The 18,440-nt window shown below is 45.3% G+C and overlaps 1 protein-coding gene across 13 annotated transcripts in view; it reads right to left on the bottom strand.

Moving 5' to 3' along the window:
* Nucleotides 1–18,440, bottom strand: part of SPATA13 (spermatogenesis associated 13) — a 330,065-nt gene continuing 311,625 nt past the window's right edge. For 12 of the 13 annotated variants that reach the window (XM_054529388.2, XM_054529387.2, XM_054529396.2 and 9 more), the window contains 6 exons: nucleotides 17,545–17,724; nucleotides 15,837–16,069; nucleotides 12,204–12,333; nucleotides 9,324–9,696; nucleotides 6,582–6,656; nucleotides 1–4,469 (listed from right to left, as the gene is read on the bottom strand). In XM_054529388.2, the coding sequence (XP_054385363.2) occupies nucleotides 4,294–4,469; nucleotides 6,582–6,656; nucleotides 9,324–9,696; nucleotides 12,204–12,333; nucleotides 15,837–16,069; nucleotides 17,545–17,724 (1,167 nt within the window). In that variant the 3' untranslated portion in view covers nucleotides 1–4,293. Of the gene's footprint in view, nucleotides 4,470–6,581; nucleotides 6,657–9,323; nucleotides 9,697–12,203; nucleotides 12,334–15,823; nucleotides 16,070–17,544; nucleotides 17,725–18,440 lie in introns of those variants that run through there. The other variant, XM_054529397.2, reaches the window with a different exon arrangement.

The following is an 18,440-nucleotide window of genomic DNA, read 5'->3' as shown; positions in this document are numbered from 1 at the left end:
TTTGGCAAATGAATTTTAATATACAAAACAACAAATATAGATTCACAGCATTTAAAAAATCATTCAAATAACATTGTAAATAATTTTTTTTTTTTACAAAAAACTTCAACAAAAATACATATCAAGTTACATCAATCTTGTACACTATACTTTGGCTGTCAACAGCAAATTCCTCAGTTCAGAAGTCCCATTCTTTGACCTATACAGATGACACATCATCTTGAAGTTAATGAGCTAAAACATTGCCCAAAGCCTTGCAGAGTAGGTTAGGGAGTCATACAGAATGGACACTAATATTTACAAAAAAAGATTAGAAAGATTCAAGGTATTTTCTAAATATAAAATGTCAGTGCCTGTGAGATAACTAAAGGCAACAATGTAAAGTATGTTGTAGCTAAGTAAACTTGTATCAAATATTTAAGCTTTTGCTTTTTTTTTTTTCAAGATCAGTCATGTTCCACTTATTTTTCCAAAGCCTTTTGAAATCCACTTTCATTGCATCCTGAAAACAATAAGACTTTAATAGAATGATTTGCAGATTAGGTTATTATGGGAAAGCTGGGTCTGCTAGTAGTTTCACCTAGTTGACTTGGGTCCTCCATTTCTGGCCTGTGAGCTGGTGAAAGGACATTTATTCATACTTCTTGACAGTCCTTTGAGGGACAATTCTAAGTTTCTTCTCTCCCTGACAAGTAATAGTGCAGAAATACTCCCCCTAACTCCAGGTAGTTATGCTGTTCTATTTTGACTGGGACACCAAGTTGATTTGCATGAAGGAATATCAGCAATTTGGCCTGCAGAGATTTCCACCTGAAAAAATGCTGGTTCAGCTGGCTTTTACAAAATAGTTATATTGTGTACCAAATCTTGAATTAAATGCACTTTGCTTTATGTCTAGATAACAGTCATGTAGGATGGGGGGATTTTCTGAATAAGAATGGCATCGGTTTTCATCTAGGCTAGGTATAAAAGGGCACAATATTCAGAAATAGTGTTGGATGGTGGTGAAATGTTTTCAACTACAAAATCAGATCTACAGTGGGAAACAAAAATCAGATCTAATGAAAAGAAACCATGTGGCTGGTATCCCAGGGAAGCTCCAGCATACTACTGCTGCCCTCTTTCTAGTCTGCAGGCCAAAGAAAAAGAAATCTACTGCTCCAGGATTCTGCAAACATTCAACTTTATGATTTTATAACTGCTTTTAATCTACTGCAGGGTTTTTATATGTTTTAGGTATGATCACAATTGAAAAGGTTGCTTTTGACCCAAGGCTACTTCAACTGTCTTCTAACAAAGTTGACAGATTCTGAAACGTGAAGAATGGAATAGGTGAAATTCATCAAAATGTTAGTCATCTTTTCTTTTTTTTGGCCCATCTATAATATTATGTAATGTAAGGTTAAAAAGAGAGAAAGGCATACAGGCTGGAGACAGCAAGATTCCCAATGAAATTCATACACTGTCCATGGAGGAGGCTCTCTGTTCCCTTTCTTTCCAGGTGGAACACATGTGACTCAAATCAGGAAGGAAGTTTGGCAAATGGAAAATGAGAATACTTGAGCCTTCCATTCTTGAAGAACTCAGGCATGTGGTAATAAAACCCAAGCCAGACATGCAGATTTTCAAGAAGTCAAAGGATGTTCTAGCCTTTTAAAAATGTTAGCAGTTTTCAAAATCACCTGAACATCCAAGTAGGATCCACCCAGGAGAGATCTTTAATCGAGTGACCCTCACACTGTATAAAACTGACTGGGGCAACGAATTGAACCTGACTTAACAAAAACACGTCCTGGTATTCATAAGTCTCTGTTAGGAAGTCCGTGGAGGTAGGTGGGAACCGGAAGTTAGGGCTCAGCTGGAAAATAAATTAGGACTGGCCACAAAATGCAAACCATTTCTTCATTACCCATGAATAAATATTAGGAAATGGATGTCCTAAGAATGACTCTTAAACTGAATCCTCACTGAAAATGTAACATAAGCAAATGATTCTCTTTACTTCCTTAAACTAATTCTCTTATATTACATTTAAAACAATTTGTTCAAAATTGCTGTACATACAAACAACTCTAGCAGAGACCCCTACAGTTATTGCTAAGGTGTGCAGGAAAAGCATATTAAGTAGTTTCCAAAATATATCATTGTATTTTGTTAGTAGAAAGGTCAGTTCTATGAACACAACTAAAATTGGAATGTCTTTTCAAGAAGGAAACATACACACACACCCCCCCACACGCCACAGGACCTCTCCAGAAGCTCCTTCCTGCAGCAACTTCTGTCTCGGGACACGCCGGGCAGCATGATGGTCCACAGAAGCAACTCAGGGGCTGTCAGCCATGGGGCACCTGAACCCTTAGCAATGCTGCCTACAAGCACGCGTGCCAAGGTGGCTCAGAACGGACATCAGCTGTCACAGAATGTTCCAAGGGTCCACCTGAGAGGACTAAGGTTATGTTTTCTTGATGCATGATGTCACCCTCAGGAATGGCTCTGGATGTGGGGGGCTGCAGGGGAGAACGGAGGTGCCACACACCTGCAGACTGAAGAATACACCTTTGTCTCTGACATCACAGACTTGTTTATTCTCAAACATGGGCCTGTTAGAAAAAAAAAACTTTGCAGGGATCGCATACAAAAATGAGCTTCTCAAATAGATATCCATTAACAGTTTAACACAGTGTCTCCTGTCCAGGGCACTGAGTGGGTTGAAAGGGCATTTCTCTTGCAGAGCCTGCCTTCTCTAGACATAGTTAAAAGTTATATCATGAAAATGTACAACACAGACAAAGAAAAGGAGATGATTATCTGCAGGTGTCAGCCTACGTGGCCTTTGTTAATAAAGACTGCTATCTCTGAGCCAAGATATTTTGTGAAGGTCTCTTTTATAAAGAACAAGTCCTCAGAAGCCTGATGACATGCTCACGTGACATGGTTATGCCCTGTTTGGCTTTATGTGATAAAGGCAGCTTCTGATTTACAAGAAGCAGGACTGCTTTGCCTGTCTTTGTGATTTCATTGGTAAGGACAATGACAGGAGCAGTGCGGCTCTTTGAGAGTGCCTTCTGACCAGTGCATTTTCATATTCACTGTATCATAAATATTAGAGTAAATGAGCTTTTTATATTGCAAACAGTTGTTTGAATGGCTTTTTTTTTTTGGAGACAGTCTCGCTCTATCCCCCAGGCTGGAGTGCAGTGGTGCAATCTCAGCTCACTGCAACCTCCGCTTCCCAGGTTCAAAAGATTCTCCTACCTCAGCCTCCCCAGTAGCTGGGATTACAGGCATGCCCCAACATGCCCAGCTAATTTTTGTATTATTAGTAGAGACTGGGTTTTGCCATGTTGGCCAGGCTGGTCTCGAACTCCTGACCTCAGGTGATCCACCTGCCTTGGCTTCCCAAAGTGCTGGGATTACAGGCATGAGCCACAGCACCCAGCCTTGCATAGCAGTTTCTTAGGTTACAGCATGTGGGCAAGAATGTGATTTCTGCCCGGAGTTACTCAAGGCGTGCAGGCAGGAGGGAACCCGACTCCGGGACAAAGCCAGTGTGCAGTAGGATTTCTCCCTCCTTGCCTGAAAAGCAGTGGATTCTTGAGGATGCGTTAAGTTGCTCTGCACTGAGGACCGCGATGAAGGTGACAGATGCATCTTGTTTCTCTCCACTTTGCTTGCAGGAAGAGGAACCTTGCAGGATGACCACTGCACTACCAGTTAGCATCTGTGTGGACACAGACGATGCCAGGGAACACTGTGGTCAGCTCCATGGCAGCTGTAGGTCCCCCAGAATTACAGAAGAGAGTAAGAGCTCAATTTCTAAGTGTGACCAGACATGTGCAGCATTGTGTCAACGCTGTCTTGACGACATCCTTGAAAATCAAATGCAGTGATCCCCTAACCTCATCACTCCTTAGGAACTGCAAAGCCCTGGATGCTGTGTTTGGACCTGCAGCAGGCACTTGCTCATCATCAGCAGGGGTGGCTTCAGCTGCTGCCTAATCACTCGCTTTAGAGCATGGTACTGGGTCCCACATCTGGGCCATCTCATAGCGGGTCACGGGTGTTTCTGGGTAGGATGAAGCTTTGTGTCATGACCGTCTCCTCCCTTCCACAAAGGCAGCTGGGTCTCCAAAGACTGAAGGTGATTCCAAGACCTTCCCTCCTTCACTGATCCCTAAAAGGAAGTTTTTATCACTGGGTCCAAGAAACTTTCCCTGGATTGAAGCACACAAGAAACAAAGACAGTTCTTCTCTTGACACCCAGCTCCATGGAAGCACAGCCTCCTGTTTTCATTATTTCCGGAAGGGGGTGAGCCTGTTGAAGGTATGCCAGAAGAGCGAGGGCTTCCTCTTGGGTTCCGCCAGGCCAAAGACCTGCTGCTGGGGGACGCTTGTGGGCATAGTGATGTGGCGCTGGTGGATGGGGTGCAGGCCCTGGTGCGGTGGGGCCACGGGGCACCTGTTGTAGCCTGACTCGGGAGGGGAGAGAGATGGAACAGGGACTGAGGGTCACTTGTTAACCAGAAAGGAAAAAAATTAAAATGCGGAGACTCCAAGTCCAAGTTCTCAGCTAATTCTTTTTTTTTTTTTTTTTTTTTTTTTTGAGACAGGGTCTCACTGTCGCCCAGGCTGGAGTGCAGTGGTGTGATCTTGGATCACTGCAATCTCTACCTCCCAGGCTCAAGCGATCCTCCTACCTCAGCCTCCTAAGTAGCTGGACCTACAGGTGTGTGCCACCACGCCCAGCTAATTTTTATATTTTTTTGTAGAGAGCTAATTCTTAATTCACATTAACCAAAAAGAAGGTCCAGTAGCTACACTTGTTATGTTCAGGTACTCCGTGTGGAGCCTGACACAGTCTCTCTCACTAAACTGTCCCAAAAAGCCTCCGAGGAGGGTATCATGACAACAACTTGACAGGGAAAGAAACTGAATGCCAGGACACACAGCGGGAAGTGGCAGAATCTGAGCTAGACTGACAGTCAAGGTGAGTAGCAATAAAATGCTCTAAACGCAAGTCTGGAGCTCATGCTGCCTCGGCCCAAATTTTTCTGTGCCATTTATCAGCTGGGATTACTGGGGAAATTACTTGATTTTTCTACGCCTTGGTTCCCCAGTCCCTAAAATGGGGATTACAGTACCTATGGGGTTGCTATGAGAATTAAATGAATTAATAGAAGTAAAGTGCTTAGAACTGTGCCCCCAATATCTAATCACTCTAATTAAAACCTCACCAGCATAGGTATTTTTAATCTGTGCAGAGGCAATGTAGAAGGTTTATTAAAATTAGCGATTAGATCAAAAGGTAACTCAGTAAGTAAGCATGGCACGAAGAGGGTGGGCCCTGAAAGCAGGAAGTCCTTGGTTCAGAACCCGCCCCTGCCCCTGGCCTGCCAGAAGGCTCTCCCTATCTCCCCAGGTGGCAGGAAGGAAGAAATCAGATAACCCAGGCACAGCGTCCCACCCGGTGGCCACCTGTGAACGTCAGCAGTCCTTCCGTTCTTGAGGAGCCTGGCTGCTGGGTGAGTGACTCGCAGAAGATATGGACAGAAAACAATGTATTCTAACAAATTGATTTACTAGTCATCTGACATTAGAAGTGGAGATTTAAAAAAATTAATAACATGGGTTTTTCTGCCTTAAAGATATTTGTAACTTAGTGGGGAAAAGAAATTCTGCATTTGCATGGAGAAAGCAGGGGAGTGCTAAGTGTGGTCTGGGGAATCAGTTCTTCACTGACTAAAGGTCAGTGGTCTATTGCAGTCCTGGGATTCACTGGTCCTTGTTTTTGCATTTGCAGTCAGGAAAATACCAAAAGAGGTACATTTCATAGGGTAAATCCCTTTTAAAGTAGAAAGATGACTGGAATAAAGTTTCTAAGAATGCAGTGCATATTTTTTGGGGAAAAATCCCTATTACTGAATTCCTGTTGGGCCAGATCATCCGCATTACCAGCAGTTGTGGACAAATCTTAGTGCATCAGAGCCCCTGGATATGTGGCCTGGGCATCAGCATTTTTGAACAGCTTCCCCGGGGAATTCTAATGTGCATGGAGATTAGGGAATCACCGCCCTAAATCAGCTCATGTGTCTTTTTTTGTCTAACTCCTTGCCTGATGTACCGAACCTTTACATCTTTTTCTTACTTAAACTAGACTATATCCAGCCTATAGGTGACAAGCAGTTTGGGGTTTGAGATTTTGTCCTCTCATGCCTAAAAGATGCAAGAGTCCTTGGTTTGCCTCAGACTGGGGATGTGCGTGACCTGGTGGCTAACACCATCAGCACTTGGGGGAGGGGAGCAGAGGGGCCCCAGGCAGGCAAGGAGGTCCACCACCCTCCGGCAGCACCTCTGAAGGTTTCCTATGCCCATATTCCAATGGAAGCAAACACTGACGCACATTCAAAACCAAACACAGGCCACCTTCACCTGCCCCCTGTTCTGGACCTGCCCTTGAGTTCTAACTTCTACTGTTCTCCTTGCTCCAAGCTGGTCACAGGCTGACAACTTGGGGTATGCTCCCCACTTTCAGGAGAATACTGATAAGCATTAAGGGGACAAAGCCTTCTCCATTAACTTACCTTTTGACTTTCCATGTCCTGCCTTTTGAGCATTTAACATGGCAAGTTTCTTCTGGTTTTCTGAAATTTCCATTCCTGCATTTAGAAATAAATGTGAGATACATTCAGAACACGTGGACATGTTTCAGAACAAAACTTGCATCACAGCCCATATCAGCATTAAGGTCATCACCATAACCTGAGACAAAGAACCTTAATCCTCAAAGAACCCGGACAGGTTGAAGATCAGAAAAGGGGAAGTCACAAGGATTATCACCAAGGTGGCCATGTGATTGTCCTGCAAACCCGGACAGTTTGGAGAGTGAAATGGGGTGGTGCTCATGAGAATGCGGAATGCCTGTGTGAAGCCCGACACTCCCGGGCAAATGTTCACACAGGGTCATCCCAATTATAACCTAAAGGATGAGGCCCCAGAAGGAGAGGACAGAGCAAAGGGTCCCAGGGAGTGTTCACCCATACGCTATGAGAGCTTTGGACGTTAGCAGCTCCACCCTGAACAAAGGTACCACGTGAGGAGCAGGTACCGGATTCTGTACCCCAGCTGTGCGCAGCGTGTGCCCTGAGCATTCCCTCACCGTGAAGTCCAGTGGCACAGTGACAGGGTATGTGTGCAGCGTGTGAACTGGGTGAAACAAGAGTCACTGGAAAGACAAGATGAGGCAACCCTTGGCTTCGCAGGATGTGGGGAAGGAGAAGGAAGGACAGAGCTGAATGGCCAGGGCTGGGTGCTGGGGCCCTGCCTTCTCCCGCGGGAAGCCTTCCTCCTGTAGGCAGGTCCTCGCTCCAGCTTGGCAGAGCTGCCCCAGGCCCTGCGTCTGCTAACTTGCACTGCCTGGCTCGCTCCCGAGGCTCCCTCTCTACCTCTGTCCACTCTGCTCCCCTGGCCCTGATTCCTTCATATGCCCAACATCTGTCCCAGGCTGTCCTGACATCGGGCTCAGGCTCTATACACTGGCCACTGGGCTGTCCCTGCCTCCAAGGCCCTCCGCGTCCATTCTCTCTGATCTGCTACCTGAAGCATCTACCCACACACGTGCATCAAGCACGAGGGCTGCCAAGATATTCGAGGCAAGGAATGCATCCACTTTTATCCCACACGTGCCAGTTCACAGACTTACTGGCTCAGGAGTGCCTCAGTCATGCACTTGCGTCTCTGAGCACTGACCATGGGGAGCATTACACGGCAAAGGGCACCACATCAGGCCCCTCCTTTCCTTTCTATTGAGAGACACCGTTGAAAGCGTGTAGGATGCCCCCACTAAATAGTGCCATCTTCGGGAATCCAAACACTCTGACTTACAGATGACTTCAGGGCCTGCACTAGACAACGTCATATGACGAGTAAAACTAAGATTTTGTGGCTCTGTCATTTTGCATTTTAGTAACTGTCATCTTCAAATGAATTCTGGGCACGAGCATGATTAGCCCTATTCCAATGGGGCCCCAGAGTCTGCACCAATAATCTATGGCTGTTGCTGGGAATCAGATTTCCTCTTAGTGTAAAGGACACCCCGACACTTGGTGTAAGGGGCTGCCTGTGATGTGGGGAGCTCTGTATCTTGGAGTGGCCCAAGTCCAGGCCAGTGTTCACCCATTGAGTGTTTCCAAGGCGATCCCTGCTTCCGTTTTAGCCTGCCCAACTTGTAAATCCCTCCAACTCTACTGCAGAATCTCACAAAACCTCCTGTGGGTGAGACAAAATTCTATAGCCAAGCTTAGAGCCAGTGGCTGGGGAGGACAGAAAAAGCACCTCCTGGTTTTTAGTCCTGCTGTCCTCATGGCAGTGGGCAAGGATGGGGAGGGGTGTATGCTGGCTCCCCTCCATCCTGGACCACGACTTTTGAGGGCTGGGCTCACTTGGGCTGCAAAGATGAATATCCTTCACTGTGGCACCCTGACTTCCATTCAACAGACTGTGCTCAAAACCCTAAAGAGCTTGGGAGGCAATGAAATAGAGGCTCAGAGACTGTGGGGGCTGCCATCATTAATGCCAGGCATGGCAGCTTCTGTCTCAGGGGCCACACTGCACCTCCAGGTCAGCAGAAGCTGGGAAGACAAACCAAAGAAGTACAAATGTAACACTGGGTGTGAAGGACAATCGCCTTAACTGCAATGGATGATGCGGCATCCTGAGTTTCATAGGGAGAGATGGGAAGCACGAGGGCAGGCTGCTGGCTGTGGATCAACTGTGGCAGTGAGGCACACTGAAGGTATTGCACAGGCACAGCCACAGGGGAGGCCTCCAGAATCACGTGATACTTCTGATAGCCTGGGTGATGGTCACCATAGTGGGGTTCCATCTCTGGGGTCACACTGAACTGGTTTTATTATTTATTCTTCATACCCCGCATGTGGCATCCAAAGTGCTGGATTTAAATGTTATGTGGCCACAGTGCAAGAGTGGGCCAGTTCCATAAGCCTCAATTTTCTCATCTGTAAATTGGGTACAATAATAGTAACCACTTCATAGGGATTCAATGAGACAATCTCTATAAATGGGCCACAGAATGTCTGGCACAAGGTAAATACTGAATAAATGTTGCCTGTAGTAACTACATTTGACATGGTCTCTCTTGTAAGTGCATTCAGAAGTATTTAGGGTTTGCAGATCCCTTGTCTTTTCCCCATGGTGGGATTCAGCTCTGAGGGAGAAGGCTGGGCAGAGCAGGCCCATGGGAGTGGAGAATGAAGCTATTACAGCAAGCAGAGGCAAAGGTGCCTGCAGGGCCAAGGGCTGCTCACCCATCTCCTTGTCCTCCTGCACCCGCCTCCTTTCATCTGCACAGGCCTGCAGCCACCTTGCCTTGTCTTCTTGCTTTTTGGCACAAAACAAATAAACCTCGTCTGTGGTCCTACTGACGAGCTTGAAGGCATTTTTCACGCTGAGGTTGCAGTCCTTGTCGCGCCCATCCCCCAGGTCCACAACCTCCATGTCATCCATGTCCAGCCGGCCCTTGTAGTACAGCATGTCCCTGCGCAGCAGGTCCTTCTTGCAGGACACCAGCTGGTGGTCAAACAGGAAGAATGTCCGCTGCTGGCTTTTGCCTTGCTTAGTGATTTTGGTCAGTTCCCCAGAATGAATCAATTCTGAGCTTCGGTCTAAGATATCCAGTCCCTGGAAGGATGAAAAACACATCTTAAGATCTTCCAATTCTAGCAGAGTTGTAGTCCTAGCTACTTAAGAAGTCAGGGTGGGAGGATCACTGAGGCCAGGAGTTTGAGACCAGCCTGGGCAAAATAGCAAGACCCCATCTACACATAAAATTTAAAAAATTAGCCAGGCATGGTGGCACACACCTGTAGTCCTAGCTACTTAGGAGGCTGAGGCAGGAGGATCCCCTGATCCCAGGAATTTGAGGCTGTAGTGAGTGGTGATCACGCCAGTATACTCCAGCCTGAGGGGAAGAGCAAGACCCTTCTCTCTAAAAAACAATCAACAACAACAAACAAACAAAAAACAAACAAACTCCCAGTTTGGATTCCTTTTCAGGTGTTAGGATGTGGAAGAGACTCCTAACATAGACTCTTTCTCAGACTTTCCAGGTACCTGAGGCTGCCTACCACCTGTCCCCATTCACAGGTGGGCAGGGCCTCAAAGGTTATTTGTTAATAAACCTGGATTTATTGGTCTCCTGGTGCCTGAAATTTCTTCCTTTTCTTTTTTCTTCCTACTCACTAGAAAAATGTGACAGTGCCTCTGTGTTAGCTGAGGGGTCTTCCTTGCCTGAAGCCGCTGGTAAGACGCATGCTGAATTAATGGAACCCAGTCAAGATCTGAAACAGCAGCTGACCCAAATGGAGCCTCCAAGAGTGAGAGCACGCAGGCTTATATGTAAGAAAGCATTCATGTAGGGGACACAGTATCGTGATTATGGACCTGACATTATTTGTGTTCAGTATATGGCAGCTCCCTGGAATTGCAACTTGTTTAGGGTCATAGAAACAAAAGGCCAGACGATAAATTGTCAGCAAGAAATTAACTTCTGACAAGTTATCCCCTAAATGTGAGTGTCCAAAATCAAAAAGAAAAACACACTTTAACAACATTAGGTTGAATCTAATCCAATGTTACTTTATGGTATGTGGTATGACACTGGCCTTTGTTAAATAAGATTTGATTCTCCCTTAATCCCAGTCATACACAATATTTTCTGGAGGCAAAAGAGCCTGACTCCAAAATAGTTCTTCTATTTATTTGCTCAGAGCAATTTTGTGCCCTAGATTCTTCACTTACGAAATAAGAGAGTTGGACTCAGTGTTCTCTGAGATCCTGCCCCAACTCCAGAAGTCTGTAAGGCCCTTGAAATGTACGTGTTTCTCTCCAATTTTCACCACCTATAGCCTACTTCAGTTAAAAACCTAACTTCTTGCTCCAAACTTTCTCAGTCCTCTGGGAGAGTGAGTTCTGACCAATTAATAGATGTAAACTCAATGTAGCTTGGTCTAAAAACAATCTGAATGGCATCTGCTTGTTGTTCTTAATTTAATGGCAGTAGAGCACAGTGATCACCAGCATGGACTTTGAAGCCAGGGTGCCTGCTTGGGTTTGAATCCAGCTCTGCTACTTTTGAGCTGTGTGGTCTTGGGCAAGTTATTTAACCTTTCTGTGCTTCAGTTTTCCCATCTGCTAAATGGGTATAATAATAGTGCTTACTTCATAGGATGGTGTAGAGGATTAAATGAGTTCATATATGTACAAATGGCTCAGATCTGTGCCATTCAGACATGTGGTAAACACATACAGGTGCTAGCTATTGTCACTGTTTTTATAAATACAGAGAGAGAGAGAGAGAAAATTTGTTGGACCATTATTACAGGCATTGCATTTGTACTCTTTCCTTTTTTTTTTTTTTTTTTTGAGACAGAGTCTTGCTCTGTCACCGAGACTAGAGTGCAGTGGCACGATCACGGCTCACTGCAGCCTCAACCTCCTAAGCTCAAGTGATCCTTTCAACTCAGCCTCCCGAGTAGCCAGGAATACATGTGTATGCCACCATGCCTGGCTGATTTTTTTTTACTTTTTGTAGCGATGGGGTCTTGCCATGTTGCCCAGACTAGTCTCAAGCTCCTGGGCTCAAGTGATTCTCACACTTTGGCCTCCCAAAGAAGTGCTGGGATTACAGGTGTGAGCCACTGTGCCTGGCCTGTACTGTTTTATAAAATGCTCAAGGTAGCCTATGAGGTAGGTAATATTTTCCTCCCCAATTTATAAGATAAAAAAGTTAATCTTGGCCAGATCATACAGGATTCACATGTGGGCAGGGACTCTAGAGTCCCCCATACTTCTACTACTATGTTATGTGGCTGCAACTGAAATGCGGCTGCAACTGAAATGCCCTCTACTGTTCCCATGGAACTCCCTCTACGAGGAGAGACAGAGGCTCAGCAATAAATTAACTGCAGATACTCTTCAGATTTTATTTCTTATGGGGGTGGGGTATAAAGTAGTTGACTGTTAAATTCAACAATATGCCTCAAAATACATTTACCATTAATGGTATATATACCATTAAAGCCAAGAATATAAGATATTGACCATAGGATATTAAAGTGCATCTGCACCAGATCAAAGGTGCAGGAGGGGCGAGTGGCATGGGATCATGCGGGGTGCTTCCCACTTACCTCCCAGCCCACGATGGACACCTGCCAGCGAGCTATCTTGTCGATGCTCTCCAGCTTGCGCTTGCGCTCATTGATCAGACAGGCCACATTCTTCATGGCTTCATATGCTGCCTTTATGTTGCTGTAATCACTGCAAGATGGGAGGTTAATTTTAAACACATAACATGCACCTTACAAATGAGGACTGGCAAAATAATCCACTGGGGTGCTTCTTCGTATACAAATGCTCTAGACAAAGTGACATTTACATCATAGCCACTGTTTCCCTTTTTCTTGTCCCCCTGTGAATAGACTACAGTCTGCACAGGTTAAGGGAGCTGACCCAGTGCAATTCAGAATTCTTTGGAATAAAAATGTTTTCACTCATTTCCCAGAAATCACAATGAATGACAGTAAATGCCACAAATAAATAAGTTTTAGTCACGGTGACAATGGGTGACTTTCATTAATACAGAAAGAACAGTCTTTATTATGGCTCTGATTCTCATATAACCACTCTTGCTATATAAAGTACTTTAAAAATCACTAACCATTTTCAAGAGTGACTATTTGCTCTGAGTCTTCATCTTTTATGCTGTTCGGGAAAGGACAGGAGAGGACAGGCACCTGAAGTGGTGAGTTACGGAAATGCTAGTATGGCATTCGCCTCACCAACAGATCTTCCTTTCTGGTGCTTTCCGTCCACCACAGTCACGTCAAGCTAAAATGTTCTCCCCAGGAGGTCCCCGCTCCCAAGCCCACTAAAACTGTAGGCACCGGAAAAGCAGAAACTACAGTTTTAATCTACACACAGGCTAGCACAGAGCATGTCCAGTATCTGCAAGCTTCCCATTCAGGTTTTGCTCAGCGTTGATAATGTGGGGCCACGGAGACCAACCATCCAGCTAATGAGCTATATTTTCTGCTTTCCCATGGCAACTTACAGGACAGACAGGGCCACTCCATCACAGCCGGAATGAATTAGAATCCTCCTGCGCAGCCATGGGAAAGCCTTGAAAGCAGATTCTATTGTCTATTTACCAAACACAATTCATCCCAGCTCCTGGGAAGTCCCCAGACACTGCCCACCAAGGAGACCCTGCCGTCTCTAGAGAGGCCCATTCACACTCAGAAGTGGGGCAGAGAGCAGGAGCAAGAATGACACCAGGGGCTGCCAAAATAATGGGCACAGAGCCCCCAAAGAGGCCTCCAGCAATGAAGAAAGGGTCGCAAAATAAGTTTTTCTGGACAAAACTAAATTGTAATGGTTTTTTTAAAAGAATTTTTGCTTTGTTTTACTTAAGACAAAGAAATGGACTTTCTGTCATGTCGACTAATTTTTATTTTGAAAAAACCAAAATCTACAAATGTTCTTGGTGAAAAATGCCCTTAAAGGAAGAAAATCAACTACTGAAGACTGAGGTGTGGATTTCTGGACCCAGCTTTCCCATCTCAGAATGTACTAAGCTGCCTGCCCACGTCTTTCGAGAAGTCTTTGCTTCTTAATTTTCTTATTAATTGTCTTTGGCTCTGGCTCCTCATCATGCCATCAAGACATTTTCTTAAAAACGTCTTTGAAAATCCGTAGAAGGCATTTACAACTACAATTTTTTTCTTCAATTTTGTGTGGCTCTCTTGACTTCCCTGTTTTTTTTCCCACTGAACTTTTCTGATTTCTCCATCAGAAAAAGAAAAAAATATATAGCTCTGTCTTCTTTTATCTATCTCAATGAACTCCTTTTTCTAATTCCTTTAGTCCTAACTCTTTAGCTAACACCCATATCTAGTGTCTATTGTTCAGTGACCTGCTCTTATTCTTTACTTTCCAATCTAATTGTAAGAAGGCTCCCCCCATACCCCCACCTTCTTTTTTTTTTTTTTTTTTTTTTTTTTTTTGAGACAAAGTCTCACTCTGTCGCCCAGGCTGGAGTGCAATGGTGCGATATCGGCTCATTGCAACCTCCGCCTCCTGGATTCAAGCGATTCTCGTGCCTCAGCCTCCCGATTAGCTAGGATTATAGGCACCTGCCACCACGCCCAGCTAATTTTTGCATTTTAGTAGAGACGGGATTTCACCATGTTGGCCAGGCTGGTCTCAAACTCCTGACCTCAGGTGATCCACCCGCCTTGGCCTCCCAAAGTGGTGGGATTACAGATGTGAGCCATGGCACCCAGCCAGAAGTTTCCTTTTTTAAGTCTGTCTCTCCACAGGAGTTCAGAGGCAGAGAGGACAAAAGAATAATGATTCACTCTCCACTCCCTGCAGAGAGATATTTAGCTGCTGAAACCCAGAACTGTTGTGGTTTGCCATAGAAATTTCCTCCTGGTACAATCCCTTCCCTCTTCCTCTTCTCATTAGGACCCTTTGAGATGACCCTCTCCAGAGCTGCAGGTGCAGTTAAAGACTTTGTGTCAGGGGCATGGACCCTGTTTCGATTGTCATCTAAAAGAGTCAGCTTTAGCCTAGACCCTTGTGCCCCTGGGTAGCCTGGCTTGGAGCCTGGCACATAGCAGTTGCCCTATGACTATCCTGTCCCTGCTGGCCAGGTGAGAACTCAGAATTAGCCAAGCACTGCTACCTTGAGGTACCAAACAGCTGGGCTGTGCTGTGATGACATTTTCCCATGGCATGGAAAATGGGCATGCATATTCCAATGCTGAATGGGTGATATGCCTAATGTATAACCACACAAAGGCTTCTGTGCATGCACGAAATGATGGTTGGCTATTAAGGCAACAAACGATAACTTTTGGCTCCCCCAGAAGAGATCATATGGCTAGGGAACAAGGGCGTGAGAAGAATCCAGAAACAACCAAGGCAGATAATAAAGACAGAGTGTGTATTTTGTTGCTTGTTGTTCAGGAGAAGCTGAGATTCAAACAACAGAAGTCTGAGTAACAAGAAGAGCTTAGTCAGGCACCAAGGAAGCTCGAAGGGAGATGCAGCATTCAGGTAAGCATGGAAGGAAGCCCTGTGCTCCCAGCAGGAGGGAACAGGGAGAAGACCAGAGGGTCGGCACCCCACTGGGTAGGGAACGGCTCAGGGCCCGGCAGGCGCCCAGTGCCCTGGTCTTCTCAGCCGCCCCATATGGGTTCGCACCCCTGACAATCCACACCCTTTTACAGTTCAAGCTTGTGTGTGCCCTCACCCCTTCTATGTTGCTAAGTAGAGATTGCTTAACAACAAGTAACTTTAGGTAAGCCACTATTAAGTAATGTTTCTGCCATAAAGAACCCTGCTCTGAGCCAAGTTGCTATGCGTCAACCTCATGGGTACAGGGGAGAACGAGAGTTATGGCTTTCCATTCACACTGGTCTGTTTCCCTCAGAAACAGTCTTTACTAACTACTGAGTACTCAAAGGCATGTTTACAAAATACAGGTAAGCAACATAACAATACAACAAAAGCCGCCATGCACTCGTGGCACAGCTCATGAATGACCCCTGTGTCTTCATAGCTCTAGGAGTGGATATTCTGGAGGCTCTCCAGTCACTCTATTTCAATAGTTAATTGCACACATTCTAAACAATCTGAAAACTTCTCCCATGGAGCTCCCAAAGTGTTAAGGCTGACACTGAAGCCCACGTATCACTGCTTGGGGTTAAGAGCTGCCTACAGGTAACAGCAGCAGTGCCCTCACCTGTGCCCCTTACCCGTGTTCCTGTGTGGTATACTTTAGTAGCTCGGCCAGCTGCAGCGGGTATTTGCAGATCTTCTGCACTGGTGTGAGCAGGAACCCGTCGATGGCGATGTCAATCATCTGCTGCAGCAGGCGGCAGGCTTCGAAGAAATGTCTGTACTTGCCCTGCTTCATAAGGTTGGCGAGCTCTAGGCAGGCGCCCGGGTGGTTGTTGCAGTACTCAGAATAGATGGCAAAGCCCTCTTGCTGGGAAGGAAAAGTACAGCTTCGTCAGCTTCTGGGGTGCCTCTGGGACATGACAAAGACAGGCATCATCCCAGCCCTCTCTAAGGGACACTCCTAGAAAGGAGGAAGATGGACCACTGCAAGAAGGACAGGGCATGAAATCCGCTGGCGCCCAAGCTGCCCTGCCATGGTTTCCACAAGCGTTATCTGGCTGGTGGGAAGGGGTGCTTCAGCAGGCTCCTGAGGGGATTGGGGATGAGGCTTCCCTGGAACTCAGCACCCTGGTCTCTTTCTAGCCTGCCTCACACTCATCCTGGAAGGTGGGGAGCAGGGCCTCTAACGTCCCCCTCCCACAAATTTTTTCACCTCAGCTGAAAACCATGTGTGCAGTTTTAATGGTTGCTTATTCTTTGTGGTTTACAACTAGTCTTGTCAGGTTTTCCTCAAAAATGCCTATTTCAACACACCTCTCTTCCCAATTCTCTGCCGTCACCCTGGCTGGGCCCGCCAAGACCCCTTCCCTGGTGGCAGCAGTACTCCCCCGCTGTCCTCACTGTGAGACTTACCTTCCTCAGGCCACCACCTGGCCTCCAGCCTGTCCTAAGCTGGCTCCTACAGGAACCTTCTGCACAGGCCACACAAGGAGGCCTGTGACAATGTCCCAAATATGCCCAGGTCACACATGGGGCCCAGCCTCCAGCTGACTAACAACACAAAAACATTATGCTCAGCCACTAAAATCTATCTGCCCCAGAGGACTCTAGACAGCTACTGAGCCCAGCACCCAGGAATTGAAGGCGTGGTGAGGCTGTCATTGTAATTATTATTCCTCTTACTGTTCCCTAGCTATTTGGGCTGGGACTAAAATCTTCCTCTGAAATCCTTTAGCAGTAAGTAGTAATAGTCAATCATAAGTTAAAAAATGATAAACGCATGTTATCACAGGAAGGTTCTGAGGCAGTTACAGTAGCACAACCACGCGTCCTGGAGCCAGATGCCCGGGTCTGCCTTCACAGATGCCTCTTACTGGTATGTGGCCTTGGGTTACTTACTCTCTGGGCCTTAGTTTCCTCATCTAGAAAGTGAGAGAGATAATCATATCTACCTCATAGCAATACACAAGCCAATATAAGAAAACCCTGGAAACAGTGCGGGAAATGTAATAGACACTTCCTGGATATTATTAGGAAGGACTCCGTAGTTCTTATGGCATAGCCCTTAGAAATTTTTAAAAAGTAATTACTCCAAATGTAACCCCCTAATTCCAGACTACATAAAAGGATTTTGAAAAAATGAATTTGGGACATTTAGAAAAGAGTAACTATACAGATTTTGTTTCTATGATAAGCATATAAGATAGAAGAAACATCTCCTTTCTATGGAAGATGCATCTAGCAAACAAACAATAAAACAAAAGAGACTCCTGTTTTTTGTGGAGATGCACTTCAAAATTATGTAAGCAGATGTTATTAATAATGAAGTAAAGGGTGACGCACATTTTGAAGAAAGCAAGATCCTATTTCACTTAAGTGAGGTTCCTCTTTGTTGTACTGTTTCTCAAGGTCTTTCAGAAACTTTCTTTGGAATTTGTAAATATCTTCAATGTTTCCAAAAATAGTGGCTAGCTGCGCAACGGTGAACATTCCTGTGTGCTTGCGGCACTGTCGGATATAGCCCTGCAAAATACAGAAGTAATACTTTTTATTTGGAAATCCAAATTATTTGAATAGTACAGCTTTTGTAGGCCTAAAGCCATGAACTTGGAATGAATTTTAATTAAAGAGGCTCTATGAATCTCTGATGAGGTCATCGTACTTCCATGACTGCAATTTGCCATAGGTGTTCTAAAATAAAAAGAAAGCAAAAAGGCTCATGCGGTTGGATTTAGGATCCAATAAACCATATAATGTTTCTAGAAACAAGTTTCAAATACCAGAGCTCAAAAATTGGTGTCGTCACATGTTTTTCCAAACTCTTCAGATAATCATTCTCCCAACCCTAATTCCATTTCACAGCCTAGGAGACTTGTCAAATGCAGAACATCACTGCTTGCTGAACAGCCCACGCAGCTCTGTGCACTGTCCATCAGGGCAAGGATTCCTCTTACCCAAGGATTCCACCAGCACTGCCTTTCTATGGACAGCACCAATCTGTAGGTCTTTAATCTGAGGCTTGCACTAATTATCTATGTGCAACACCATGGCTATACTATGGCTTAGGTAGGAGCTAGTGGGATAAGAAGAAAAGGCTGTACATACATGTAACAGCTAACTCAAAAAGAGTTATCATGACATTCAATAGAATAAACTGACCATGGAGTAAAACACATATCAATGACTACTTGGTATGAATTTTAACAGGAAAACAATATAATGTAATAGTTCAGAAAAGG

This window comes from Pongo abelii, chromosome 14, assembly GCF_028885655.2.
Source record: "Pongo abelii isolate AG06213 chromosome 14, NHGRI_mPonAbe1-v2.0_pri, whole genome shotgun sequence".
NCBI classification, from domain to species: Eukaryota; Metazoa; Chordata; class Mammalia; order Primates; family Hominidae; genus Pongo; species Pongo abelii.
This window is presented reverse-complemented; position numbering and strand designations above follow the sequence as displayed.